The sequence below is a fragment of the Nicrophorus vespilloides genome, unplaced genomic scaffold, assembly GCF_001412225.1.
Source record: "Nicrophorus vespilloides isolate i.1.1-1 unplaced genomic scaffold, Nicve_v1.0, whole genome shotgun sequence".
Taxonomy (NCBI): Eukaryota; Metazoa; Arthropoda; class Insecta; order Coleoptera; family Silphidae; genus Nicrophorus; species Nicrophorus vespilloides.
In genome coordinates this window covers 303,235-323,596 of record NW_017100110.1, presented here as the reverse complement: position 1 = coordinate 323,596, position 20,362 = coordinate 303,235, and the positions used below count along the sequence as shown (strand labels likewise).

Genomic DNA, 20,362 nt, shown 5'->3' with positions numbered 1-20,362 from the left:
TTTGTTAAATGTTTTCGGTCATCTCGTAGGCTAAATAAATGTTTGTGCTGGTGTGCTCTTGATTGTTCAAGAGATTTCGCAAATCTGCTTTGATCTCTTGCGAATTAAGATGACCTCTACCCTTAAAACACGCAACAGCTGCAGTCTCCATGTTACATCAAAGACAAAAGCGGCGCATAACATTGTTTTTCATTTCGCCGTTGTTGTTGATTGCTTATTATGCTTGTGCTTTATAATTCGGGTGTCCTCGATAAATCATAGTGCTTGTTGAAAGCCGAGTATTCCGTAAAACCGCGTCGCGTAATTTATTTTTAATTAATCAAGCGGGCGAAGTGGCAAGGGAGGGAAAAAAAGAGGAGTACTGTTTGATAATTAATCTTGCCGTTAAATTGCCGGAGATAAAACGAAAGCGTCACATTCTGCGCAAACAGGCAACAAAAACGTGTGAGTATATAAAGAAACAAGTGAAAAAAAGGCCTCAATGAGCAGCAGCATCTTCGTATTGCATGCGCTTGGGGTTAGGTGCAAACATTATAGTGTTTACTGTACCACCAGGGGGCCGCACACTAGCGCCTCAATGCGTCGCAGGATATTTTATTCCTAACGACTTTTTTTTTCATTAGGTCTTCTTATGTGTTTACAATTTCGCTAAACAAAATAGCAAAACAAACAACGTAATTTTGTCGAGCACTAAAAAAGTTTGTTACATAAATCAAACTCGCGTTTTCTTCCCATTCGAGAGCGCGTTTCTTTTCTCGATTTTCTTCTGCTCATTTTTTTTTCTTCGTCTTCGTGCTTCCTGTGATTTAATTCTCGCGGATGACGGTGACAGGATCGGAGCAATGAGAAACGGCCCATAACTCGCCGAGCTAATCATAACCTCATAAAACTATACGAAGATTTTTTCTCTCTCCCCATTCCTTTCTTTTTTTGGGACTCCGCTCGTGGCTGATTTACGAGACGCGGCCGAAACTTTTGCGCGAACACTTTCAATTTTAAATCTTAACCGGAATTTCCTCCGTGATGTTTATTAGGGGCGATCGGGAGCAAAGGAAACCGGAAAAGGAAAGTGCAAACATAAAATGAGAGGCAAAACGTAACATGCATTTATGTGTGTGTGTGTTTGTGTGTGCAATTTTAAATTCAATTCCGGCGGATTTCCTGCCCTGACCATTATTACTTCTGGCAGTTTACCGAACTGTTTGCCTGTATATGTAACTATGTATATATACTCGCATGCACACATAAAAATATATATAACGAACGTGCGCTATCCAATTTACTTACGAGACATGCCCGGATAAAAAGTTTTTTCTTTCTTGTGCCAATATAATCTGATTTCGTTACTCACCGTTCTCCCCCTTTCCGATTGTTGCAGAGGAAGCTTTAATCCTGAAGAATCTCTCCGTGCCTTTGGTCGCTGATCCCAGAGAAGACATGAACCTGGACTGCATCTTCGATATGGGCAACGAAGTCATGTACGCTGTCAAATGGTACAAAGATGATCATGAATTCTTCAGGTAACCGAAAATTAAGAAATTTGAGTAAAACAGTTTAATGATTTGTATGTCTTAAATTAGGTTAATGTTATATTAAATCTAAGATTATCTTTGATTAAATTTATATCATATAATAGTAAAATTCATATATTAGTATTATATAGTATTATTTTTGTTTTAAACATATTTATTGGTCATTATGATCAAAGGCTTATCCGAGGTCTTTCCACCCTCAATATTAAATTATCTTTAATACATAAATAATTATTTAACTTTTCAATGTCCAAAATGATGTATGCTTGAAGTATTGAAATAAAATAGTTAAAAACCTCTGTTTTGAAAAGATCTAATGAAACAAAAAATCAACATTTTATGATGCTTAAAATGTAAACCAGAGCTGTTTGTTGGTAATAAAAGCTTCTTGTATCTGAAGTGGGTACGATGGAGATAGCTATCGCGGAAATATTAATGCTAATAGAAATAAAAAGAAGTCACTGCAAAGCGGATTTATGCGCTCTTCGGGCACTTCAGTGTATAGTTCGAAGATTTTTCATCGGGATGCGATTTGGAAGTAATAAATTTTGAAAGACTTTTCTCCGTTTTACTAATGCGCACACAAATCCCTCGCAAACACTCACACACACATACCGCGAAAGAGATATTGAGAGATGCTGAGATAAAATTATTGTATAATTCTAGTGGAGGAGTTATTTGCCAAGCCATTACAATATTTCACTTAGCAGTGGAGTTCGTTCGCGCGCTAACAGTTTATTTATGTTAATGTGTGTTTGATAAGATTTTATTGAGTCTGCCTCTCCACCCTAGCCTCTCCTCTCTTCCTCTTCAACCGACCGAGTATTCGTCCCTCGGGTTGATGGCGGGGGTCGACTATGCTTCGGATAGAGGAAGGCTCCCATCCGGGCGCCAACTTTTAATTTGCTCTCCGTCCCTGATCTATGATCCATTTACAATGGAAATTTCTAGTTTCAATTGCTCCCCGAAAACTAATAATAAATAATTGACTCGGGAACATCTGAAAATATGCAGATTACAAGTGAAGAGTATCCAACAGTGGAATCCTTTCATATGCTTACAAACACTCCGTATATTAATCGTCAGATAATCTGATACAAAGTTCGTTTCTCTATTCAGCGACACTTCATTCCTTTTAAAGCGATCGATAAATAGTGTTTCATTTTCTTTACGTATCCCCAGTCTTAGGATCATGCTTTTAAAGATATGTCAATAAACTTAATGCTTATAAACTGGGCGTTTCTGGAGTACTTGTACGCCATCACAAATTTGCCACACCTCTATTCAATTGAAGCGAGTTATGATCCTTCTCACACTAGATATGAAATTAAAGTAGAAAAAGATTATATAAATCACTACAATATTCAGTTGTGTAACATATTAACCGAACTATTACCATGCGGAGCATCGGTTATTTTAAAATGTTTGAATATTCAATAAATAAATATTCTAAGTTTCAAAAATTACAGCAAATTTATAATTTAAAAACGCTCGAATTAATTACTTTTTCAATATACTAAATAGTTTTAGGTATTGAGTTTTAATAAAATAATTTGAATATTTTTTTTTAAGAATTAATTAGTTTGAATAATTACTTGAATTGGATTCTTATGATTTAAAATGAGCAATCAACTTGTGCCACCCCTAATCTATTTATAAATATAAGATTTAATAAAAATATTATTGCAAGATTCGTCTACATTTTCAAAAATGTCTTGAAAATAGAACAAACTTTGTCATATTAGCTATATGATTAACAAAATTAATTGTTAAGGAAACAAAGTTACAAACATAAAGTTTAGCAGGTTTAGTGTTAACATAGCGCATAAAATAAATGTATGATATTACAAGCATTTACCAATTTATCATGAAAAAAAATATATCTTTATTTCTGTGATTCAGAACATTTTACAAGTAAATAATAAATATATTAATTCTTAAAAATATTTGCAGTGGAACGTCGCTTAACGAGTTTAATCCGTTCCAAAATTTCCGAATTTTTACTTATATAGTTACTCGTATAGTGAAACACGTTTTCCCATATAACCTAATGTAAATTACGATAATGCGTTCCTTACCGGAAAAAAAAGTATAACTTATTCTCGATTTTTAATGATTTTGCTTTTCATGTCTATGGCTATTGTAATTCAGTGAATTGAAAACGGAAAGGAATATTAAATAGTAGATTATTGTAATGATTGGTAATTCGACTCTTCTGAGAATTATTTTGGATTTAATATATAGCATTTCATTAGGGGGATTACAAAGAGGGCCTTCCGTTTTAATGCAGAGAGGCTTTTCAGAATTGGATTTCGATGTAGAGAGGACGAGGAAGCCATTTAAAGATTATACTGCAAAGAAGGATATTTTAACATAGAGATGGTTCAGTATATCAATATACGGAACTGGCGGGATATAGATTTGATTTTAGATTCTAAATATTTCAGAATAGGAATAAAATTAAATTCAGGAATGAAAAAAAAAATAGAAAAAATTTATTGTATTATTTGTGAAACAAAGTAAAAATTTTGAGTAGTTCACTTTACATATAGATTATATCAATAATTTTCTCTACATAAATGTTAAATCTCATATTTGTTATAAACATAAATATTATATAAATATAATTGATTCCAATGGAAAAGCGAAGAAAACTGGTACTTTCTTTTTCTCAACTTACGATAATAAAAATATTTCAATTTGTAGAAACTACATTAATATTTTTTTTGTCTTTCTCGATTAACCTGGATTTGATTTTAGTTACAACATTATTCTTAATATTTCACAATTATTATTATTTAAAAATGTTCTAAAATATAATATTTTTCATTTTATTTACAATAAATATCATTATCCAAGATTTCTGTTGGCAATTGAATGACATATGTGATATAGTTGTCTTCACGATTATATAAATCTAATATAAAGGTGTTAAATTGGATACTCATATCAATTAAAAATTCTAAGGCAATCATATAAAACGTAATATAAAATAATCGTAAATATAAACTGTAGAACATGTTTACCATAATAATGAATTTATTATATTAATTACCAATAGAGTCTTTGAAAGTAATTGATTTTTATATGTATGTTATTAAGAATTGCACATTTTTATTATAAGAAAAGTTTTTCAAAATAAAAATAATTGATGGTTATATAATTCGTTCGAAGTAATAAGTGCATTATCAACATTCTAATTACCTTATGGTCGATTTGTCGGCAGGAACTTAATGCATTTATAATTGGACCGGTTTGCAACTTGCACTGATTTAATGTTCATTAACTGATTAATAATTCAACTTGTTAGCTTATGAAAATCCACTGCATCTAATTTAATAATACACCATTTAATCGTATATTTTCTGGATTATTGAGAATTGATTATTTGTTAATACATTTATTGCTAGTGTATATGATATATTGAGAATGGTGCCGTAACAAAAGCTCGACAAAAGCGCACAGACCAAAGCGAGCAAATCAATCATTAAGTGTAAAATTTTTAGGCAAAAATGTTGCTTTTCACAAAGTTTTGAATATTTTTTATTATTATGCTAAGTTTATTGTTTAATACACTCACAAAGATTCTAACTCTTAATAAAATTTGACCTCAATGACCAACAAGACATTAACTGTCAACACATTTAGTAATGCTGCCAACTTTTCATAATTTCCACATTTTATTATTAATAGCAGTGAACGTACTAGAATTTTTTTACTGAAATATGACCAATGCTTTAGTCACTTTTTTGCTGATAATGACCAGTTCTATGAGCGCTGATTTATTTTACCTCAGTGTACGTCTATGAATGTCTCAAGTGAAATTTTATTTCGGTTATTGAAATATCAAGCACATCTGGAAATGCATCGACTTATGGTGTCATCAAATTGTTTGGGTTTTAGGTTCATGCCTCACCAGCAACCCCACACAATGACATTCCCTGTGGCCGGGGTGCATTTGGTGCCTGGGTCGACGGATTGCGGCGAGGACAGTTGCAAGGTTCGTCTGACCCGTCTCACCAGAGACCACAGCACCGGCTCCTACAGATGCGAGATCTCCACCGAAGCTCCATCCTTCCGGCTGGCCTCCATCACACACAGCGTCACCGTAGCCGGTAAGCTTTCTTTTTATAGTTGATCTAAAAATCCTGTAATCATCGTAATTTGCTTCGCATTCCGATTCTTGTAATGTAATTTGTTATGGTCCTGGATAACGAATCGACATTAACATTTTGAGGCATTATGCAGATTTTAATCGCCCACCCCTTCTCGTTATCGGCCATCATCGTGATCACCATTATCCACATACGCCCCCAAAGACACCCGAGCATATACACGCATCGCTTTATTTTTATTATGTAATTCCACTTTTAATTACGATTTTATGGTGCCGGCTTTAATTTGCTCGGTTCGCATTGAAACCCAGAGCGCCGTGAAATTCCCTCTCAAAAATTAACTAACTTTTTTTGTTCTTTGTCTTTTTCTATTTACTTTTTTTTGTGAAAATACATGGTTTAGTAGCAATAGTCAAATAAATATAAACGTGGGAATTTTAACACAGACTATTTTATAAATATTTATAAGTTGTTCAGAGTTTTTACGATTGAAAAATTTAAAATAATTGTAATGAAATTTAATAATAATATTTGTTGAAATTTAACGTATTTATATAATCATAAACAAATATTTATTTTTAATTTATTATCTCAATTGTTATATACGAAAGAAAATATTATTTTTTATTTGAAAGCAAATTACTAATAGAAAATTATTAAATTAATTGTTTTAACTAATCTTTATTAACATTTTTAGTCCACAATATTTTTTTTTTATTTTTACGAATTTAAGAGACAATTGAAATGAAATTCATATTTATATTCATACTAAATTAAATAAATTATAATTTATATTCAAACTAAATTTTATTGTTACAACGAAACAAGTAGATTTGAAATGGATGATAAAGTAGATTGTACAAAAAATAAATATATTAATTTGCAAAAAAAAAATTGTTCCAGAAACTTTTCATTCCAATAATAATAATAACATTTATTGTAACAATAGAAACACAACAATAAAAATAAAATAAAAATTTAACTGCTGTAAATGTCTTTTTATTCTATTATCTCTAATATACGTTTCGTATATGTTTTCAATAAATTTGAGAATTATATTTTATCTGTAAAAGTAATGACATTTTGCTAATTGGATTTATTATTCAGATTATTTACAGCAAAATCGAAAACAACATAGTTTGTTTTACTTCATTAACGGAAATTATTAAACATAAATTCAAAGCAGGCAACAACTGGTTCGATAAAATATTACAATGAATTATTTAAAGGATTTAAATATTAAATGAACAGACGTAACTCAAATAGACTCTAAATATATATTGGATTAAAATAATGATATAAAATAAATAAAGTGTATAACAATGTATTGTATATGTAATATAATTTAATTGAAATTTACCAGGTAGATTTCATTACTAATTTCTAAATTTATAATTTTCATATTTTAGTGCCAACTAAAATGATAATTGTCGTACATTAAGGCGTATTTCATTGATGCCAGAGAGAGCAAGAAAGTTGTTGGTTTTTCCAACAGTGTGAACGGACTTATCGTGATGAAAAATGTAGCGAAACTTCCTTCTTTCTGGTTTCCCAACATTTTTTTGAAAACTTGTGATAAGTTGCAAGTTTTTATGTGCTCTCTTAGTTTGATCAGCAGCAAATTAAATCGACATCTTCACTTTTGCTGTCTTGCTTTACTTGAGGATTTGTACCTTCTGCGCTCCATACTTGAGTTGACGTCGAAATCTGAAAATAATGGCAAAACGAATTTCTTGCTTTGTTGGTGGAATTTCTACCGATCTTACATCACTAATATTGCTTTTTATCGAATCGATTCTTATCGATCTTATTGAAATATCGTTAGACAATAACAAATTGACAAACAACTTTCGTTTTTCAGAAACAAATGAATTAACGCTTACTTAGCGAACATTTAGACCCCCTTGTATAAATTTGTTAAAGATTCAATGTACCAAATGCATATAATATTACAAATTTTAGATATTATGTGAATAGGCTGGTGAAGTTCACTTTACGTATTTAATTTCACCTGCATAATTAGAGTTGAGTTAGCCATTTTATGTACACAATTTTTGTTTGTAGTTTTTTCATTTAATTTTACCATTATAATATTATATGAAAGAAAACACAAGTAGAAGATTAAATTAAATGACTCGGTTTGTCCAGTTAATTCAAACACATATAACATTACCTCGCATAGTGCGAGTAAATATTATGGACTGTTTAAAACCGGACTAATCGAGGAGTTTAAAACCGCATAAAAAGAAACTGTACTCAAAGAGATTTAACGGTATAAAGACGATAAATTGTGTTTTTACTTAAATAATTTTGTGTACTATTTATTTAGTATTTATTTTTTCAATTAAAATTTAGTTTATTTTGAAATTTTCAAATCGCACTATAATGAATGTATTTATTTTTTAAACAATTTAAAATATTTATTTAGATTTCGATAGTAAATCCTTAGAAAAAGGAATTTCACATTTTACGCACATACTACTTGGTAATTGCCAATTAAAACAAAAGTTACAATGGAAGAAATAATGTCTAACAATCAATGTTTTATAGAATTTTAGTTAAAAAAATATTTGTAATGCTAACTTCATAAGAGATTTTGTTTGAAATTTGCTATCGTTCACGAATCTGTCAAGTGTAAAGACTTATTACTCTTGCAAATTGTATACGTTCTACTAGAATGTCATAATACTATATCCCAACTTAGCAAAGTGTTATGGCAACCCTTCCAAGTACAAATGATTAACTTTCGTAAGCTGTGATATATATCGTGTATTCTGTTCCATTACTTTAATTTAGATATCAAATAAAATTAAAGTGTAAACACGGCACGTTAATTCTTCAGTACATTAAGATGTAATGAATTAAATGATTGATCATGTATCTTTGCAATACGTACAGTTCTCTTTCTTTGTTGAAACCCCTCGCTAGAGAAAATCGATTGTCGAAAATGCAGCATTCACTTCTACTAAATTCAGGCATGCGAGAAATCCATTTAATCAAGATTTTATATTGAATACATACATTACTTTCTAATAATCATGCTAAACTCAAATATGTATATACTAAATAAATATACAAATATGCGACTTTCGTATTTTCATATTTTAATTAATATTTTAAGTGGATAGGAAATTATGTTTATAGTTAAATACAGTGGAACCTCGCTTAACGAGTTTAATCCGTTCCAAAATACACATAATATGTGTACACAAGTTTTAAAAATTATGTAGCAGGCGCGCAATCCGGGACTTTTTTTCTCATTGTCACTCGTTATGCAAAACGTCGTTAAACGAGTAATTTTACTTACAATTCATTTTGCTCGTTAATCGAAATGCTCGTTATGCGAGGTGCTCGTTAAGCAAGGTTTCACTGTAATATATTAAACCTACACTTTATAAGAAGGAAAATACAACATCCTTCACGGATATTCCCAAATAAACTCGAATATCTTCAAATTTTAAATTAAATATTTGCAAAAATAATTATATCGAACGTCATTTCAACAATTCTATAAATGTTAATTATTTGTAAAAGTATTGACATTCCATTAATTAAACGAATTATTACGATTATATGGAATAACAATCAAAAATAATTTAATTTGATTTGCCACATACGAGGTAACATTTAAATATAAATTACGAATAAAAACAGACAAGAGATATGTGTTAATTTAGCAAACGACCATAGCACAAATATTCAATTAAATTTAATATTGTTTAATTCACGAAAATTATAAAACGTTATATCCATAAATAATCCTTCAAATTCAAATTGTACAATGAAAATAATTGAATATGTCCAAATTTGAGTTACGTCTATGGCCAAGCGGTAGCTGCTGTGTATTAATGTTTTTTTATTGCGTTTTCTTTCATTGTGCGAAGCTCCGTTCTTTGCATTTTGATTGATTGTTGAATAACGGGATCGGAATATAGAGAGGCTCTGCTTGTAAGTTTTCCTTTGTTTTCCCGCCGTGTTGTTGTGTGATAAAGATAAGCAATAAATCCTGAAGGATCGCTACTGCGATTACTTCGCCGCAAAAGAGAAAACGCGGATCAAGAACGCAGCAGGAGGAATAATAAAAAATAAGCACGGTGCAAGTAAGATTTGGAAACGTTCCTCCTTGTTAAACATAACAACCCCATGGGAACCAAAGCCGTATACACACACATACATTCACTCATATGTGCACGTTCGAAAATACCTACATATACACACGTGTGCACGTACCAACGAAGGTGGTGTGGAGTGGAAGTACTTATCGTCTCGTTGCAGTTACCGCCTTCCGCACAATACATTCGCCTTTTTCTCCCTCGTCGCAAATATTTGCATGCATATAACCCCCTAAGATCTGCGCCGCGGGGTGAGATTCGCGCACGCCAGCCCTTCTCAAAAACCATCTTCGCACCTTCGCTATACCGAAAATCATATTCAATATTCATAAAATTTTAAAACCTCCCTTCCGATAATATTATTACAATATAAAAATGCTCGGCAGTTCGCAGCTACCGCGCATAACAATTGCATATTCTTGTGTTTCTCATATTGCCGCGACGGTATTGATTAATTGCTTGCATCCGGGGATTTGCAGAGCGAAATCCTTAACGTTCTCGCCGGTCACGTTGCCCATGTGTTTTCTTGGGTAAACGTTCGGCAAACACAAAGAAATTCGGTTCATTCGCAGCCAGGATAGATCTTGCAAGTTTGTTCAACAATTGGTCATCGTTTAAAAAAAATAACATGTTGCTTCATTTTTTTTAATGTTGAACTTCTAAACGTAACCTTTCATACAATTATAGTAGAAATACTAACGTTATAATACAAAATATTTACACTGAAAAATAATCCATAATTCCTGTATTTAATTAAAAGATTTCAAACTTACTTGTATTTTGAATTTACAACTTATTGAATATATAAATTGAAATATCGAAAGATTGCGGCAAGTTTTATTTGAAGCCCCACATGAATAGTTATAAAAAATAAAGAAAAATGTTCGCTTAACATAAATAATCAAGATATTTACTTAAAACATTAATCTATTTTAAAACGCTATATGAAAATGTCTTGACTTGATAGCTCGTAAACCCTGAGGCCTGTAGACACGTGACTTATTGCTTTAATGGCTAATCCACCACTGTTTATATATAAAATAAGTAAATACTAACGGCCGCGAACAAGGTTAATTCAAACTGTAGTAAAATCAGACCGGCGTTTTAATATACTATTCATACTAAATAAATATATGTTATGTTTATTGAATGCAAATGTGTGCACATAAATTATTAATGTAATAACCATATTACATATTTAAGACAAAATTTTAACGTAAAGAGCTTGACTTTTTTCCTGCTGATAATATAAATTGATATTTTGAAAATACACATACCACTGAAGAAATTAAAGTTTTTAAAACGTTTTGGACTAAATCTATCAAGATCAATTTATAGGTAAATAAAACATTTCTTAAAGAATATATTTATTTCTAAATCTTTATAAAAATGTTCAAAAATTGTAAACATCTATCATTTATTTTACATTTATTCTACGTTTATTTGTTGCTATTTTGTTCAAATATATTAATGTTGCAAGAAAATTATTCTCAGTTTTATAAATTTATTAATCCACGATGCATGCAAGAACGTCGCACAACTGCAATTTTCTATGTCTTTGATGGTCCCCTTTTTTCGAGCGGAAACAGTAATTAGTGTAATTAAAACCGCTAAGCTTTTATATCCGACAACCCTCTTTTTTCGGCATTTAATTAAATCTCCGCTCAGTAATAACACTCTTGTTTCCATCAAATACGAAAGCATAGAATTTGCAACGATTTCTTTAAAAAAAACTACATGATTTTGATTTTATATATTTTTTTTGTATTTATTTCATGCTATTTTTCATTTTCTGTCGTAGAAATTTTAGTAAATAAGGTGGGAAATTGTGTTGGCGATCAATCACGAACGCCGCTCGGATAAATATTCAACGGGCGTTACCGGAAAATGTTTGGCATGTGAAGAAGATACTTGTGAAGGGTGTGTTTGTATGGGAACTAAATCAAGTTCGCGTGTCATTTTCCCATCCCCTGCAGTCTGCGATAGTCATTTGCTGGAAATATGAATATTTATCAGCGGCGTGGCGATTTGTTTTTTTGGTGGAAAATCTGACGTCGCGGTATGCGCGTCACGTACAACAGAGATAACGATGTCACACGCTTCTTCCACCTACTATCCCACCCGAAAACCTGGCCACGGATACGGATGTACATCACATGGAAATCTGGTCCAGGTATTTTGCGACACTAAATGTTTGAAAGGATTTCTGGTTTCTGTTCACAGCGATGCCTCGTGACCAGCCACGAATCGAAGGAGCAGGCAACAGCTACTACGTTGGTGATATTCTTGTTGCTGACTGCACCTCCGCCCCCGCGGATCCGACACCCGTCGTCGTCTGGTACATCAACAATAAAACGGTACAGATACTTCTATAATCACATAAATTACGTCTATTTATTTACATATCGCTGTTATTGAATACCGCCAATGCACTACATGAGGTATAGCTGAGAGTAGTTATATTTTATATTAGACATAGGTATTAAACTAAAATAGAAATGATGTGTGCATATGTTTTTGTTTGGACGCATTTTCTAATATGCGATTTTTATATGCTCTTTTATATGTAAGAATTTATGAAAATTTCGAATATTTTTTTATGCGGTTTCTTTTATGCACAAAAATAGGTTTTACTGTACTTGATTTCTAGTTTTTATTTAAATACAATATAATTAAATGTACCTACTAACTCATGAAGTCACTAACGCGTGATATATATTATAAACTAGTTGGATGTATCTACTGTTAGATTTAAAAAGTATTGAAGCTAGAAAGAAAATGAAAAAAAAAAAAAAAATTAATCCAAACTAAAAAGTAGTATGTTTATTCATTTCAAAAATTATAATTTTAGTGCTAGTAAGTTTTTTATATAGTCTTTAGAAATGTTCCAACATATAAATGAATCTCACAAGGACATGAATAAAGCTTCTCTTTTTTGGTCGTGTTTATTGAAGTCTTTGAGTGAACTTTTTTTTTTATTTACTGAGAGCCTAATTGGTGCATGTTCACGAGAGGTTATCCTAGTTGCATTTCTTGAACTTTCTGAATGAACATATTGATTTTCTATCCAATCTTTTGCAACTGGTAAAAAAAGGTAATCTTATTTTCTTTGCTGGAATCTGTATCTTGTATAGCACAAATGAATTGAATGAAGCATAATTTAACATAAACAAAAAACTTTTTTTAGTCTTAGTCAATCTGAGTGAGGTATCTTTGCTTCGTCCAATGAAAGATTTTGTTTTGGTTTATAAACTATTATATAACTCTATTTTGACTTTCCTTTTCTGGCGTTTTATCAATAATAATAATAATTTATTGACTAGATTTTAATTATAAACAACAAAAAAGTACATCCTATACATCAATACATATAATAATAACAACCAAATAATAACAATTCTGAAGAAAAAAAAAATTCTAACACGAATTAACAAAAATAATCAACATTAAAATATTTAAATAAAAAAATGCTCCACTTCAGATATTGGTGTATCTTCCCATTATTAATGTTTTTACACTTTTAAATTTGTTGATATTTATCATATTAATTTTTTTCTGTTACCAATAATTAAAAAAAATCGTAGCAATAAAATTCATAAGATTTTAAATATTTTCTGAATTTCTAGAAAACACCTTAAACTAAACTTTTTCGTCGCCTTTAACACATCAAAATTTTCCTCCACTCCCCAAGTCAAAACATTAGTCTATCACAGGACGAATTATTATTATGTTAATAATAGTTTTTCTTCGATTTTCGAGGGCGCCCCTATGGCACAGTCAGGGCACCCCCGGGGCAAGTCGAAGTCACTTCTTCACTTTAAGAATTCATTTTTTGCCGCTAGTTCTTAAAAAGCTAATGAAAGAAATACGGTACACGTTTTTGTTCAAATTTTCTGTGAATTTTGTAAATAAAAAATGAAGTGTTACTTATCCATTTGTCTTTTCTCTTGAATTCGTGGCTCTACAGGATATAATACATTATAACTAATTTCAGTTTACATTTGTTTCAATTCACGTATCAGAAATTTAAATATGCCTTGTTAATAAATTCGCATCTTGTCCTAAAGCCTTCAAACTTTTTATTTCATTTGGAAGTCAAGAATAAGACTTAATTCTGTTTGTTTGACGAAACTTAGTATTTAACAATATTACCGTTTTATGTCAGAGACTGGTTTTCAAAAATTAAAAATTGTCGCTATGAACAAAAACATAAAAAATAACATTTTAAAAGCAAAGTTGCTCTTAATTTATATGATTTGTTTAGTAGATAATAAGCATAACAAAGACGTAGTTCACGTAAATATTGCGAAAGTTGGAAAATGCAAATGATCAAGTGGGCAGGAAATCGGAAACCGCTGCTGCTGAAAGAGTCTGCAGAGCGTGTGATCCGTGGCACACGTAAAATGAAATACTAATCCAGCTAATAGTGATAATAATAGCAAACAAAAAAGAACTTAACATAATGCAGGCTGAAAGCTTTTGTCAGAAGTTATGAAATGTACAATTAGCGGTGCCGGAAGCCGAGCCACTTTTCCGACCAGCATTTCGTTGCGCGAACAATACGAGCGGCCAAAAGGAAACCCACGGTCCTTTCTCCAAGTTATGATTATTACTGCAATTACTGCTGGGGGATGCAGATGAACATATACGCACTCGTGTAATTATAATATAATAAAATCGTTGGAGCAAGCACACCAGTTTCCACTTGTTTTTTCTTCTTTTCTTTGTTCTTTTTGAAATTGAAATTATGGTTGCAGCGTCAGCTTCAAATATATTACTATCTATCGCATTTTAACTGCAAATGTCATCTCTCTCTCTTTCCTTCTCTCTTTTTATATATCTATCTCTTTCCATTACAGAATCATGCGGCTGAAAAGTGCTGAAACGCTAGCTACCCGTGAATTACGAGGAGAGGCTTTAATTCCGCTCCATTTAAAACTAACTCGCACATATTTATTGTAGTAATAATATACATATATTTTTTTAGTTTTTGGCCACAATTTCCACAAAAATCCGTTTGAATTATTTAAATATGAAACAACGAAATAAATTCAAAGCGCTTCCGCTATGCAAATTGAATTCGATCGCATTTCCATTCTACATGATATCCTTATTATCATTGCCTTTGTTGCACATTAAACATTATTTACAACAAAAAAACAGCACAGAATATTAATGTATTCAGCGCACTAATCGTTAAAAAAAATATGTAAAATAAATATATGAAAAAGGCAGTTTACTTCATAACCGCTCTGACACTGTTAACTAACAAAATAAAATGTACAAATAATGTTCAGAATAATCAACGATTAATATAAAAAAGGGTAACAAACAACTATAACTACTAATTAGTACATAATATAGAGCGGTTAGATGATACAAATAATTCAATTGGTTTGTCAACTTTGTTTACAGAACTTTGGTACCAAGTTAAAACTATATTTTGAGTCAATTATTATTTATAAACATACAAATATATTGTATTTGTATCAAGAGTGATACTTTATCGATGTAATCAATTGGTTGAAAAATAACTGGTAGTAATATTTTCTTGTTTACTATATTTACAATTTATTATGTAAATTTATATGGAAATGTTTAAGTTTATTATGTTTATAGAGTTATAAAATATTAAAATTGAGGTCACTCTTGCTGCCACGACATTGAACTGTTTTACTTCGTTGCAATCTTCTTCATTTTTGGTCTCCATGAAAGTTCCTTCCGTGCGTGAGACCTAATGGTTTCAAGATTAAATTAAAACTTTTAAATAATAATCGGAGAATTTAAGTTTTAATAATTATTTTGCCCCGAGCGTGAGCAGAGGAAGTTTTCTAATGTTTAATATTAGCCACCCCATATTAAATAGCCTTAAATTCGCTTCTTTAATTACGCGAGTTCACATTTTTTTTCCCTGTCTCCCTCTCTTTCTTTTCTTGCATTTTTTTTTATTCTTATATCGTTGGCAGCGAAGAAAGGAGACGGAAATCTGATTAGAGCCGGATTACACCTGCGGTGAATAGCAGCTTCGCCTCGATCCTCTTTCTTTCTCTGTTTCTCACTAGTAAGCCGTCCTTAGATACCTTCGTTTCAGTTCCTCCTGCTCTCAGTGGAATATATCTCAATGTAGCTTTCTGAGAGATTTGTAAAAGTTGTACGTCTTTTAATTCCCGGCTTTAACATTTGTTTAGGATTACTTTAATTAAATTATACACACACAAATATATATAAATACACTGATGTAAAAAACATCTTATTTTGGAATATTAATGTCAACTTAATAAAAGGATGGATTCAAGTATTTGACTATTTAACTATAAGTTATTATCAATGAATTATTAAATACTTTTAAGAATAATAATTATTGAAATATATAATATTAACTTCAACCTAAATACAGTGGAACCTCGCTTAACGAGTTTATTCCGTTCCAAAATATTCGGATTTTTACTCGTATAATGAAATACTCGTATAGTGAAACATATTCAAAACTACACAATACACGCGATCCGGGACTTCTCTTCTCATCAGAACTCGTTATGCGAATCCTCGCTCGTTAAGCGAGTCATTTTTCTTACAATTCATTTTATTCGTTAAGCGAAATGCTCGTTATGCGAGGCTTCACTGTATATGAAAATATAGAACATGTATAAATTGTAATTTTTATCTAAACTATAAATGTTAAATGGTAGTCTTACAGTGAAATTATAGCAATAACAGTGAATCTGAAATTACAACTATAACATACATATGTAGTTATTAGCATTAGTGCTTTAATTATGCATCCACATTATGCTTGACATGATATATAAATGTCGTCATAAGCATTATATGCGTGGTTATATTTGATTATGCTTGTCCCATTTGTATTATCTTTATTTTTAGCCTGATTTTCGGTAGAACAACTTTAGGGTTAGTCGGTTTTTAAAACCCGGTTTTTTGTATAAATTTATATAATTAGAAAACCGTTTTTTTTTAACTAAAAAACCGGTTATTGAGCATAGACATACAATATCAAAAGGAATTAATTGTTTTAATTATATAATTAAAAACAAACATTTTGACACATAACCCTCTTTGCCATAAAACGGGAAACAGTGTAAACTAATATATTTTTTTAGAATTAAATCTAATAAAATATGTGATTAAGTTTTGGTAATTAGGAATTTCACGGTATGTGCGTGGGAAACATGTGTATTCTGTGGAACGCGCTACAATAAATGATACCGGTGGCAATCGAAATTCCGACAATTAAAATTCCGAAATTAGAAATCTCGATAACCATAATCCCGACAGTATCAAAATCCCGACAGTGGGACCATGGGATTTACGCTTGGTGGAAGTTTCTTTGTATTTATGTATGTGTTTATGCAATAAGACATATAGACTAAGATACTTCGTAAATACATAGATTTCTTTCTATTAACAAAAACAATTATAATAATAATGGTTAGACGCAACACTCATTTGTTATTTTCAAGTTATAACTTAAAAATGTTATTGTAGAAATTTTAATAATGAAAGATACTGTCGGTATTTTGATACAGTCGGGATTTTGATACAGTTAGGATATAGATTTTCAAATTTTCTTTTAAGTTAAATAAATAGAAAAAAGTTGAAAAATTATTTGTCTCCATTTGGTGTGTGAAAATTCGAAAAACGTTATTTTTTAAAGACGGGTTTTCTATAAACCCTGATACCAATACTATGGTATATACTCTTAATAAAAAACAACTGCACGTTAAAATAGTGCAGTAGAGTAGTTGTTACATCCGACAGACATTTATATTTCACGTGTGCACATTCAGTTATTTTTTATTATTGCATTTATTACTTGCACTAGGAATATTTTATGTCACTTAAATATTAGAACATTTTCTTTCTAAATTTACATTTTGTATTATTTTAATCAATTTTAATCTGTTTGCAGGACTTTCAATTGTACAATTTTCTTACGTTTGTTTTTGTACAATATCATATTTATATCTTTGTAATGTATTTGAATATGTAAATGAAATCCTAACTAAAAACATACATATAATAGAGAAAATACACGAAATAGTTCATTGGAAATTATTGTTAATATAGATAATAAATTACACTAAAATACACAAAATGCTAATAAAATGTTATACTCTTTTAAATAATCTGAAAATAGGAAACACTATATTGAAATTAATAAACAATAACAAAAAATAATTAAATAATCTAACCAAAGTCGGTAAATATTTCTAAATAATAACCATAATTTATTGGCCATACAAAGCAAAAATTTTAAAAATAAGAAAAAAAACAACTATAATAAACAAACTATTATAATAATAAACCAAATAAATGAAATGATAATAAACCAAGAACAAAAGAAATAAAATAACAATTCTTCAATAACTTAGAAGAAGAAAAAAAATGGAACAAAAATATAAATCAAATAAAAGATAATTTATAATATACTATACATAATATGACGAAAAGACTTATGCTCTTTTGTTTCAAAGGTTCAAATTTCTATTTTTTTTTTCTATGGATGTTACATAATATTTAAATTTTATCGAGTAGAATTTTATTTATTTATATTTTTATAATATTTAAATAACTCACTGTTATTTATATAAGATTCAACTTAACATTTCGTCAGTTGAGCCTTAAATTACAATCATGCACAGCAACTACTATTACTTATCATGTAATGTGAAACAAACATAACATTAAAGCGTTCAATTTTCATCATAACCAATTTAATTTCACATTGAAGAAAGTTGCGCTTACTATGCTTTATTTACATCCCCACTCGGCACATAATTGTACATTGTATGCTACATATATTGTAGTTATTATCTAACAATACGAGAATAAAATAAATGTTGGAGATGAATGTTTCAGGTATCGTCAGATTTCTTGGGTGAAGCGACGACCTCTGCTCAAGACAGGTATGGCTTATCATCACGAACCGCCAGCCTCCGGTTCGCATTGCATCGGAACCACACGGGCCATCTGGAGCTCCGCTGCGAGGTATTCCTGCCGTCGGTGCCGATGAGGCCGCAGACCATCACGAAAGTAATCCCGATAAAGACGCATTTGCCGCAGGTATATCCACTTTTTCTTTTTACGTCCGCAACCCTGAGCTGGAAGATTTCTTCTCCCTCTGAGGATTTCAGTGTGTACGTGCATGTGTTCATATGTGTATGTGTAAGAGCGAGAGTTATCTCCACAGATAAATTTTATCCATTAGGTGAACAACGAGAAACTCCATTGGCCGAATTCGTCGAGCTCGCCGCCACGGATGAGCCTTATCTTAATCTTATTGCTGGCCGGCTTCAGATGGCGTCAATCCTGTTAGGATTTACTTCAATTGCAAGCCTCAGCGAAATTGGACTCCTTCGCTGCCGGCCGCGCTATCTCAACGGCTGAGATCTGCAGATAAACCCGAACTAAATACAAAGAGTCGAACGATATAAAATCAGCAAACATCGGCCCCTAATTGCGTTCGCCCATCCAATGTGCGTGGAATTTATTATTTCTCAACGTCAAACCATTCGTTCGTGCATATTGGGCATATCTTCAGAATGAAATTAAACCATCTTATTCTGAAGATATCAGTTTTCTAGTTCAACCATTCGTGAGTAATAAAATACATATTTTTGTTATGAAAGATCACACATATTTTCTTTGGGTTTGTACATACTGACTATTCGTTACATACATTACTTGCGTTTAGGTAACTTTGGGCACCTTCGATAATATTACTTGAGAGATTAAAATGAACATATGTTAATAATAAGTAAACCTGCACTTTAATAGATCTTTGTGATATTTAGTTAAATAAATCGACGAATAAATTATTTAATATATGTATACGAAACATTGACATTTTATTTAACTTATCCCTCAAATCTGGAAGGTAAGTTTTCTATTTAATTTTATTGTTGTAATTATAAGTAAATAATTTTGTTAGTATAACTGGCTTTTATATATTTATATAGATAAAGAAAATCTGATTTTTATTACCAATTTTCCCGGGAAACGAGTCTTCTATATTTAAAGGATAACTTATTTATTTTTGATCAAATCAGTTATTCTAATTTCAACGTTCACAATTATTACATTGTTTTGCATTATTTATATTTGTTAATCATGGTTTTATATGTTTAAGTTTACGTATAAAAAAAACAACAACCTAGATTGGCTGCAATGACTGAATATTAACTAAATAAAAAGGTCAATGTGATTAATTTATCTCATAAACCGATAATTATTAATAGTTCATAAATATCTTCGGTAAATGTGAGGAAAAGAGTGAAAAAAAAAACGTTTTCAAAATGAAAAACTTTACAAACTAGATACTAAATACGGCATTTTAAATCGACTATATGCAAGAAATCAATTTAGTATTTGCAAAGAAACTTTTTTAGATTAATGAAGTTCTAAATAATGAAATAAGTTTGAGAGTACTTGCTCGGTTTAAATATAATTTAGGTGATCAAGGAATTCAATATTGCAATTGTACAGTTATAACCGCCTGTACAATTTCATTCAAATCGTTGAAAATGTAAAAAGTAAAAAATCATTTATAATTTGAAATGCTATAAAAGTTCTTCCTGTAAAATTA

General features: G+C 30.7%; 1 protein-coding gene across 1 annotated transcript in view; it reads left to right on the top strand.

Moving 5' to 3' along the window:
* The window catches only part of LOC108568466, a 39,439-nt gene extending 19,860 nt beyond the window's left edge, over positions 1–19,579 (top strand). Inside the window, exons 3-7 of the mRNA XM_017929580.1 lie at positions 1,379–1,520; positions 5,436–5,647; positions 11,983–12,116; positions 18,637–18,840; positions 18,986–19,579. Of these exons, the coding sequence (XP_017785069.1) occupies positions 1,379–1,520; positions 5,436–5,647; positions 11,983–12,116; positions 18,637–18,840; positions 18,986–19,093 (800 nt within the window). The 3' untranslated portion in view covers positions 19,094–19,579. The remainder of the gene's footprint in view (positions 1–1,378; positions 1,521–5,435; positions 5,648–11,982; positions 12,117–18,636; positions 18,841–18,985) is intronic.
* Positions 19,580–20,362: the final 783 nt, after the last annotated feature.